General features: G+C 44.9%; 1 protein-coding gene across 1 annotated transcript; it reads right to left on the bottom strand.

Annotated features, from left to right (window-relative positions):
• Positions 1 to 4,332: 4,332 nt before the first annotated feature.
• LOC125802877 (uncharacterized) lies at positions 4,333 to 9,221 on the bottom strand. The gene is made up of 2 exons (XM_049480973.1): positions 7,706 to 9,221; positions 4,333 to 7,485 (listed from the first exon to the last, which is right to left on the bottom strand). The coding sequence occupies exons 1-2, from the start codon at positions 9,219 to 9,221 to the stop codon at positions 5,426 to 5,428; spliced, it is 3,576 nt and encodes a 1,191-aa protein (XP_049336930.1). The 3' UTR covers positions 4,333 to 5,425.
• Positions 9,222 to 10,853: the final 1,632 nt, after the last annotated feature.

Raw genomic sequence — 10,853 nt, 5'->3', positions numbered from 1 at the left:
CATCTGTATGTCTTGTACATATGCAGTTTTCACAATAAAACTTTACTTTACTTGCTCAAATAAATTTGAGTATTTTTCAAACAATGTGCATGGGTTATACATACCACACTCCAATGTATGTGAGTTTGCAAAATAGAAAAATTAATAATTATATAATTTACAATTAATAATGTGTAAAAAAAAAAACAGCCTAACTCTATTTTAGACGTACTGTATTTTTCACACTATAAGGCACACTTGAAATCTTTTAATTTTCCCCAAAATAGTCAGTATGCCTTATAATCCTGTGCGTTTTATGTATGAATTTTACCAGGTATTAAGGAGCAGCAGTGAAGCCACTCCAGCAGTCCAGCATTATAAACGAGTTTCAGTTTAGCTCTCCAGCACCAGACTGGAGCAGTGTTAGCATTAGCCGCTAACCACAGGGCTAGCTCTTTTGACTTAGATTTAAACTAGTCTAAAGAACTGATGTTGAGATCAATCAACCTTTCCCTCTTTTTTATGTTTTTTTTTTGTGTGATGTCACTTTTTTCCGTAACATTGATTAAAAGACTCATGTAAATCAGGTGGTGTTTGAATGAACAATACTATTTGAATAGCAGGTGTGCACTGTGATATTTATTTTATTGACAATTTCAACTCTCAGCTAAACACTGGTCAAATAAAATACTACAATATGCATGATTTTATGTATTACATTACATATTTTAACACAGTACTACATTATACAGTAAAATTGTAGCAAATTGCAGTTTAGTCTCAAGATCAAACATTTAAAACGTTTTTATAAGTTTTCTTTTCTAGTTGAAAACTTGCCGTTTTTTTCAGCTAATTTTAAAATATTGTAACAAACATTGTTTTGTAAAAACAAAGGGAAATTGTGACATTTCAACTTTCAAACACCTTACATTATCAAGCCAGGTAAACTTAATAATATAACATAATGTATGTGTTTTTTATGGAAGGCACAATATTCATCTATGCCTTCAAAGTCAGTAAATTCAGAGCAAATTTGAATGTACAACTTTTTATTAAAGCATACAGGGGAATTCACAGCAGAGTAAAATCAAATGTACCATAGTTATCTATCCATTGCTCATTGCAATATACTGTAGATATTGTCAGATTGTAAGATGTGGATCACCAAAAACAATGACCTCTGTTTTTTCTTCATGCAGCTGGAGAAAACTGACAGCCATCTATTTCTTGGGGCCCTATCGTACATGCTCACGATGCTTGTGATGCTCACAATGCTTCATTATTTTATTATTTCAAAAGACAATGCTGGCATCAACCTGTGGGTGCTTTTTAATCTCCCTTTGATGTTTTACGCATTTTAGCCATGTTTTTGTACATTTTCAGAAATGGTGTGATCATCACAGCCACAACAATAAATGAAGCCATGATGGGAGCAATATTACAAACAAACATGTATTTTTCCATTTCTATCACAATAATTAAACTAAGTGAGATCTGAGGGAGGTAGGTAATCAGGATTATTAGTAATCCTGTACATATCATATTGAAGGCTTTTCGTTTTTGTTGGTTTCCTACATCTCTACCTCTCTTCATTGGTATCTGTGTGTCTCCTGGTCCTGGGTGTTTCAGAGCGCGCAGTACAGAAACACAACAAAACAAGATTATAATCACTGATATGAAGAAGACAGCGTTGAAAATGTGATAAGGGAATTTTTGTCTAAATCCCTCACATACAGCACATGCAGTCGCTACCAGCCAAACTACTGCAGCAAACACAATCCTGTACTGAAGAGCTTTATACTTCAGGAATACCACTGGATGGATCACTGCCAGATACTGCTCAACACAGATACACACATGAATCAGAGGCCTGCCAGTCCAGCTTATGCCATAAACAAAAAACGTCTCCCTCCGCCAGGTTTCATCGTAGAATAATGTCACATTAATTATCTCAAAAGCACATTGAACAGAGTAGATCAGTTCCAGCATAGTCAGATTCAGAGGAAACACATGAGTGGGTTTGATTTTCAATCCAGCGCGAAGATACAGCCAGAGGAGCCAAGAAAGAGCTGGTGTTCCCAGAATGAAGCAGAGTGATTCAGTAGCATACATTACAACTATTCCCAAATAAACACCATTAAAACAGTTTTTAAATTTGAAAGGACCTGAAGTGTAATTCATATTGATTTCAGATGTGTTGATATTTTGTGGAAAATGAAAGGAAGTAAAGAGTGACATCCTAGAATGACTAGAGTGACAACAAACAAACAGACAAAAACAATGATACAGTCATTATATATGTAATTAATATTATTTGATACAAAGTTAAAAACTAAACATGCATATAGTATATCTGGATTTCTGGTAAAGTATTATTATTTATTTGTGTTTTTTACCTGGTGGTTAGCACAGATGGGATCCTGTATGACTGTAGATTCAGAATGGCAGTAATTGATTCATGGTAGTGATAAGCATGCCTTTTATTTGAATGTTCAAATTCCTTTGCATATTCTCTTATGTATTGTTAATAGGCTTTGCACCTCCTTTGCAAGTCATGTGCAAGCTTTTATTTTTTAACTATAATTATATAAGTATGATGAAGATATAAGCATTTTTTTAAATATTTCATTAGCTCTCTTTCTTCCTAAAAAAAAAATAAAAATGACAACACATGACAGCAGATAATAAAAAATGATCACCATCAGCTTAAAACCAGAATACAAAATAAAATAACATTGCTGTTCTCATTATTTACCTGCTGGCTCACATTTACAGCATGAAAGAGTCAGTTCCTCTGCTGTTCCTCCGAGATGCACAAAGCGCTGCACTGTTAAGATACCAAAGCGCCAAAGTCAGAGAGCACATGGCTCTTAAAGGGAATGGCATGCAAAATGCTGATTGGTTTATTTCCTGTTATGCCCAAAACACATCCATGATTATTAAGAACTAGTTCATGCCTTTTGCTCGTTTTGAGCTGCGAAAGGGGTGCTTTTTTGTTCAAGCCCTAAATTAAGCTGCGTGATGCACGATTGATGGCTCGCCTCCTTCTCAGTAAACGTTTGGTTACACATATGGAAAAGTCTAGCAAGGTTTTGTGTAGATCCCACATGTGAACATCATGTGGTGAGACTGGCACAAAATTCTTTTTCTTTTTCTTTTCTTCACATAAATAATAATAAAAAAATAAATAAACAACCTATTCTAGGTGGTCTTTAAGCAGAATTTTACCATTCCCAACAAATCTCTCTACATCAATAAAACAAGCACAAGATGTAGGATATTTTTAAATAAATGTTTATTAATGTAAAATGTACTGCAAAATGGATGTATACAGGTTAAATATGTGTTCATTAAATTAAGAAAATAAAAGATATAGCCTAGAATTCTAAGCCATAACTCCTTTCATAAATGTTTGCTCTCCTGGTTGTGAGAAATGATTTACTGCATTTCTCCAGTTGCTTCATTTTCATGAGCTCATATTATCCTCTTTTCAGTTTCTGATCAGTTCAGCTCATTAATCTTTGTCACAAATCCCTGCTGAACATATTGATCTCCCTTACATTGATTGAAGACTAAGGGAATTTGGTTCTGTTACGTTTGCACCTGTACATCTGTGTTGATTTTCATGTATGTTAAAGAAACTGGTCAGTTGATGTTAATACCATGAGGGTATTACATTTAAAGACATTTTGGGGCCTCAAGCAAAACAAAAATGCTTCCTTTTCTTTCTTTTCTGGCTTCCTGATGGACGACTTCACTTAATGATGGCTGAAGTTTCATATTTTCCTATCTGCAGGAGTCACAAACCTGGCTGGCTGCCCAATTTTAGAAACTAGTGGGAGAAAATAAGTGCAACAGTTGTAGCACTTGTATATTTGAGAATATCCATGTAAATATCCAAGTAAATTCTTTCAAGTACAATGCTTTAGATAAAGATCAGATCATTGTTAATACTAAAACTGAAATTAACAAAGCAAAGAAAAATGCAACAAACATAATATTACAGAAAACTTTAGGTTACGACCGTAACCCCGGTTCTCTGATAGCATGAGTGAGGTATCTCACTATGGGATACGCCCCTCTCGCGTATTCCTCAGAAGCACTCTAACATTACGCCAGCCCTTACTGGCTGGCCAGGTCTGACGTCCGCGGGGGGAGGCACCCCCTATAAAAGCAGGTGCCCGAGCGGCAGAACGTCATTCAAAGTTAGCTATCTCTTCTCGCTCATTGCAAGAAGGGTGGTCCGGTGAGATACCTCACTCATGCTATCAGAGAACCGGGGTTACGGTCGTAACCTAAAGTTCTCTTTCAAGCATTCATTCGGTATCTCACTATGGGATTTGCTTACTCCCGTATTGCCGGACAAGCCAACCTAGACGCTGCTTGACCTGACATCAGACTGGCGCGTCTTGAGCCAGCGCTGAGCTAGTGCTCAAAACAGCATGAGCCAAACGTGATGAAGTAACGTCAAGCCTGTAGAACCTCATAAAGGTTGTAGGTGATGACCAACAAGCGGCCGCACATAGCTCTTGTAAGGACACCCCTTTAAAAAGAGCCCATGATGTGGCAATACCCCTCGTAGAATGCGCACACAGACCATCGGGGGGGTTCAACCCTTTTGCTGAATAGGCCAAGCCTATAGCTTTTACAATCCAGTGTGAGAGACGCTGTTTTGTAATGGGCTTGCCCTTATGAGACCCGGACCAGGAAATAAATAGTTGATCTGATTTCCTGAATGACATGGTCCTGGTCAGATACGCTCTCAAAGCGCGCACAGGACATAGCATATGTAACCGCTGCTGTTCCGGAGACGAAAACGGCGGTGGGTGAAAAGCAGTGAGCTCCAACGGAAGACACGAATAAGACGTGTCCATAACCTTAGGAATGTACGCTGGGTTAGGTCGCAGAGAAACGTTAGAGTCACCTGGACCAAATTGCATACACGAAGAATGCACTGAAAAGGCGTGTAAGTCGCCAACTCGTTTGGCAGACACGAGCGCCATAAGCAGTGCTGTTTTAAGTGAAAGCATCTTCGAATCCACCTCCAGTAAAGGTTCGAATGGAGGTCCGGATAAAGCCTCTAGTACCAGAGGCAAATCCCACTTAGGAGATAAAGGTTTTGATACAGGGCGCAAGCGACGCACCCCGCGCATAAATCGACAAATGAGGGGGTGTTGCCCCAACGTTTTGCCATTAAGTCCTACGTGACACGCAGAAATAGCAGCTAGATACACTTTGATAGTGGAAAAAGCTCTACCATTTTCAAGAAGTGTTTGTAAAAATAACAAAACACTCCTTACAGAGCATTGGTATGGCACTTCATCTGTGTCAGTACACCAATCCTCAAACACACGCCACTTAGCATGATACAAAGTGCGTGTGGACGGTGCCCTAGCACTTTGGATGGTAGCTACTACATTCTGAGGCAGCCCACATGACGTCAAATTTAACCCTTCACGGGCCAAGCCCAGAGAGCTAGGCGCTCTGGGTGAGGGTGAAAGATTTCTCCCCGCGCCTGCGAGAGCAGATCCCTGCGCAGTGGGAGGGGCCATGGTTGAGCGTAAAGCATCTGCGTTATCTCCGCTAACCAAGTCTTTTGTGGCCAATTCGGTGCTATCAGAATAACTGATAGACCCGCCTCTCTCACTCTGATTAGAGTAGGGGATATCAGAGCTAGTGGAGGGAAAGCGTAAAGGAGGGCACGCGGCCACTCGTGTGCCAGCGCGTCCACTCCCAGCGGAGCATCCCTGTCCTTCAGTGAGAAAAACTGGTGGCACTGTGCGTTCTCCCTGGATGCGAACAGATCCACTGCTGGGAGACCGTACCGCTTCCAGACCATATTCACCACGTCTGGGTGAAGTTTCCACTCCCCATAGCGAGGGTGGCCCCTGGAGAGTAGGTCCGCCCCTCGATTTGACACTCCCGGCACATGCGTTGCTCTGAGTGAGAGGAGGTTGGCATTGCTCCAGATAATCAGTCTGTGTGCTAGCCTGTGAAGTTGTAGGGAGCGTAAGCCCCCCTGCTTGTTGATGTAAGCCACCACAGTCGTGTTGTCCGTACGGACCAACACATGAGAGTTTTCCACATACGGAAGAAAATGACGTAGAGCCAGGCATACTGCCCTGAGCTCCAGAACATTTACATGAGCCAAGCGTAAGCTCGGACTCCACTGTCCATTTACCGACCTCCCTTCGTGGGTGGCACCCCATCCCCATAGAGACGCATCGGTAGTGATTACTTTTCTGGCACTGATCGTGCCTAACGGTGCGCCCTGTGACAGGAAGCGCGGATGCTTCCACAGTCGCAGTGTCCGCGCACCCTGAGCTGACACAATAATTTTCCTGCGTGCGTACATTCGCGGGTCCAGACCGAGTTTCGCCACCCAGCGCTGAAACCCCCTCATATGTAGCCTCCCTAGGGGAATAGCAGCCAATGCTGACGCCATCAGACCCAAAAGTCTGTAGCACATCCTCAGCTCCACATAATTTCCCCTTCGAAACTGGGCGAGGCATGCCTGAAATGCCTCTACTCTGTCTGGGGAAAGCCGAGCTCTCATCGCCACTGAGTCTAGGCACAGTCCGATGAAAGTTACTGACTGGCTGGGGTTCAGCACACTTTTGGCCAAGTTGATTTGAAACCCCAGCCATGAGAGGTGTCTCATTAAGTATTCGGTGTGTGTCACGGCTTCTTCCTTTGACTTTGCAGCCAAAAGCCAGTCGTCCAAATACGTTGCCAGACGAATTCCATTCGCCCTGAGCGGCCCTATCGCTGCTTCTGTGCATTTGACAAAAACGCGCGGGCTCAGAGAGAGGCCGAACGGGAGTACCATATACTCGTATGTCCTCCCCTGAAAGGCGAATCTGAGAAACTTTCTGTGGGGAGGGTAAATGGGAATGTGAAAGTATGCATCTTTTAGATCGATGGTGGTGAACCAATCGTCTGGGCGTACAAACTTTAGCAGTGCTGAGTGAGTCAGCATCCGGAATTTGTACTGTCTGAGGTGTTTGTTTAACGCTCTCAGGTCCAGTATAGGTCTCATGCCCCCTCCCTTTTTGGGAACTATAAAATACCTCGAGTAGAAGCCGCTCCGGCTCTGCGTTGGAGGTACTACTTGAATCGCTCCTTTCTCTAAAAGAGAGGCTATCTCTGCTTCTAGAAAACTGGCAGCATTTCCCCTCGCCTGTGACCATATTATGTCTGAGAATCGAGGGGGGGTGTGTGAAAATTGGAGCCTGTACCCTTTCTCCACAGTTCTGAGCACCCATTGCGACGCGATACACGCGCGCCAGCTCGCTATTCGCTGTGTTACAGCTGGCTGCAGCGCCACCAGTGGAGCACTGCTGCCCTCTAGTGGAGGGCAGCACTGCCTCGCTCTGGCAGCTGCGCATGCGCGCGTGGCCGGCTCTGGTACAGAGCTTATGTGGCCCTGCGCCACTAAGTGCACAGTGTTCCTTATGTTTTTCAACAATAGGGCATTTTTGTTTTGAAGTGCCCTCGGCCCGTGGCCTGGTTGCACAATGGGGTACAATTTTATTTTTGTTGAACACAGTGTGTTTTTGACAGTGGACAGGGGTTTTCTGAACTGAACAAAGTCCCACACTTCTGAACTGTGAGCCGCAACTGCAGGCTCTAGGGACTGGTCCCCCAGTGGGAGAGGGGCGTGTGTCTGGCAAACACGCTTTCCCTCCCCCGGCAGCGAGTTAGGTTGCCTGCGAGGCCCTCTTGCCCAGGCGGGCGCGAGGCGGCGCTTGTCGGCTTCCGTGCTGGTCCACTGGTGCAGCTGGCTTGTTACCCCATGCTCCTCCACTCTCAGCTTTGGGTTTTGCTGGTGGTCTGGGCTGTGGTGGGGTGGGTCGCTTTGGAATCCTGTAGCCAAGCGGAGCACGCGCTACCGCTTGTGCAAAGGATGGGCGGGGCGCTGAGGCAGGAGGTGGGTGCACTTTCCTGGGCAGACAGGTTTGCAGAGCCTCACCCTCCCGCTTCTTTTCCTCACAGCGGCATTGCATAGCAGCCATAGCGGGGCCGAACAAGCCCTTTGGATCCACAGCAACATCCAGAAGCTGGACTTTTTCGCGGTGTGAGAGGCTAGACAAGTTGAGCCAGCGCGCTCTCTCCTGCGTGACCATGATACTCATCGCCCTTCCTGAAGCCTGGACAGCACAGCGATGTAGGCGAAGGCATAAGTCGGTCACCACGCACATCTCGTCCCAGAGCTTGTGCTCCGTGGTTCCGGCCATCTCCTCCTGAAGCTCAGCCTGATACGCCATCAGCATAGACGATGCGTTCAGAGCTCGCACACCGAGGGCAACGGATCTGTATGCCTTGTCGGTCATGGAGGACTGGAATCCGTCCGCCTTTGACGGGAAGCTAGGCGCGGATGTGGTCATGAAGGCTTTCTGGCCAGGATGGAGGTGGTGAGCGACCAGCGGCTCCACCTGCGGCAGATTGGACAGTCCATTCGCCTCCATTTCTGCGCAGTCCAGCGTAGCACCGCCCAGGACCGGGTTTTTCGATGAGAAAGGTTTCGGCCAGGTGCGGGTCATTTCTTCCAGGCACTCGGGGAATAGCGGAAGAACCTGTCTCTCCATACTTTTCACCCTGGGTAAGCGCTTGCCTTCATACCGAGAACCGGCCTTCTCGGGCAGAGCGCTGGGCCATGGAATGCCCAGTTTTCCTGCGGCGCGCTTGCATACGTCGTGCAGGCTGGCACCAGCAGCTGGGGAACCACCGACCTCGCCTTCCGCGCCTGAGCTACACTCGCGAGGGGCTTGAGGCATTGCTGCCTCCGTCGGTGGAAGGAACGGATCGTCATCGTCCTCGTAGGGGAGGATGTTGTCCGAACCGTCCAGTGAATCCAGCTCCGCGTCGAGGAGTTCATCCCGCTCCTCGCGCATGCAGCCGAGCTCGTCGAGCAACGGAGATACTTCATCCATGTGCTCGGCCCAGTTTGCACTGGTACTGGCTGCAGACACCTGAGGTTGACCCTCGGGAGCTGGAGGCGCCGCCATCATGGGGTCTCGATCGGTCAAACTAGCATGGCGTGCTAGTCGACGACGGAGACTTTTCATGGGCAGGCGGGCGCAGTGGATGCAAGAACCCGTGGGGGCTAGTGCGTCTTGGGCGTGTTGCAGCCCGAGGCACTCATTGCAGCAGGGGTGAGTATCTCTTGCAGAAATATTGTTCCCACATGAGCATAGCCGCCCCAGCTTCTCATCTCTCTCTGAGGGAGAAAGAGAAGCCATTGCTAGTTAGCTTTGCAGCTAAAGTAACTCTTAGCTTTCCGGCTAAGTGTAGTTGGCTAAGGCTAATGTTTGGTGACAAGCTAGCCGATAGCACAGGATATAGGGTTCAGCGTACTCTAGTTTGGTGACTAGCGAGTTGCACTGAGTGTTGACCACTGTTTGGAGACAGACTGGTTAGATAGTTGTTTGGAGACAAGCCTATCTTAATTGTGTCGAATGTCGCCGTAGTTAGGAATTAGCGCCCGGCGAGCGAGTGGTTAGCTCTGCTCTGTGGACAGTAGCGTAATTCCTTGGCAGCGTCGACTTGAGTCGCTTCTGAGCGAGAAGAGATGTTTGAATGACGTTCTGCCGCTCGGGCACCTGCTTTTATAGGGGGTGCCTCCCCCCGCGGACGTCAGACCTGGCCAGCCAGTAAGGGCTGGCGTAATGTTAGAGTGCTTCTGAGGAATACGCGAGAGGGGCGTATCCCATAGTGAGATACCGAATGAATGCTTGAAAGAGAACTATTACTTAATGGCACTATACACAAGTTAATTAAACAAACATGGATTTTAATATGAATAAACACATTTACAAAATGAGACATGTGCTCCTCCAGTAAACATCGCCTAGCTTTACCAAACATCCACACAAAGCAATTCAGACTGTTCTCATACAGAGTTCCCCAATGGTGGAACAAACTACAATACCTTCCACTACCAGATCAGGAGAATCTCTCGCTATCTTTAATAAACTCATGAATACAGAGCTCTTTAAAGAGCACTTACTCTCCTAACACCTCTAACTAACTACCTTCCACTACCAGATCAGGAGAATCTCTCGCTATCTTTAATAAACTCATGAATACAGAGCTCTTTAAAGAGCACTTACTCTCCTAACACCTCTAACAAACTACCTTCTACTACCAGATCAGGAGAATCTCTCACTATCTTTAATAAACTCCTGAAGACTAAGCTCTTCAAAGACTATTTCCTCTCCTAACACCTCTAACAAACTAACTACTAACCTCATTCCCTTCTTCCCCTCCTTTCCTCCTCTATCCCACTATTTCAAAAAAGGTTTTTACCTTGGATTTCTATGTCCTCTATTGCTAATTTACATAATTATTTATTTCTTAAATTGCTTTGTATAAAGGCGACCATTAAATGTGATGTAATGTAATGTAATGTAAAAACATACAGAACAACTTTGACAAACATTCTTTTTGATTAGGCAACACGTTGCATTGTCTATTCTCTGAACAATACAGTCATGACAGATGCACAAAACCCATTCACGAGTTATCTTTAATTCACCTTTGGGTTAAACATTTCATATCACCATTTTTGTACATTTTTAATATTGGTGTGATTATTACCCCCAAACAGTTAAAAGAATTCATGGCGGGAACGAGATTACAATAATATAGTGTCTGGTGTGTTTTATCCACATGAATGAAACTAAGTAAAACCTGAGGGAGGTAGGTAAACAGGATTATTAGTAATCCTGTAAAGATGGTATTGAAGGCGTTTCTCTTTTGTTGGTTTCCTACATCTCTAACTCTCTCCACTGTGATCTGTGTGTCTCCTGGTCCTGGGTGTTTCAGAGCTCGCAGTACAGAAACACAACAGAATGAGATTATAATCACTGATA

The sequence above is a fragment of the Astyanax mexicanus genome, chromosome 7 (assembly GCF_023375975.1).
Source record: "Astyanax mexicanus isolate ESR-SI-001 chromosome 7, AstMex3_surface, whole genome shotgun sequence".
Classification (NCBI taxonomy): domain Eukaryota; kingdom Metazoa; phylum Chordata; class Actinopteri; order Characiformes; family Acestrorhamphidae; genus Astyanax; species Astyanax mexicanus.
This window is presented reverse-complemented; position numbering and strand designations above follow the sequence as displayed.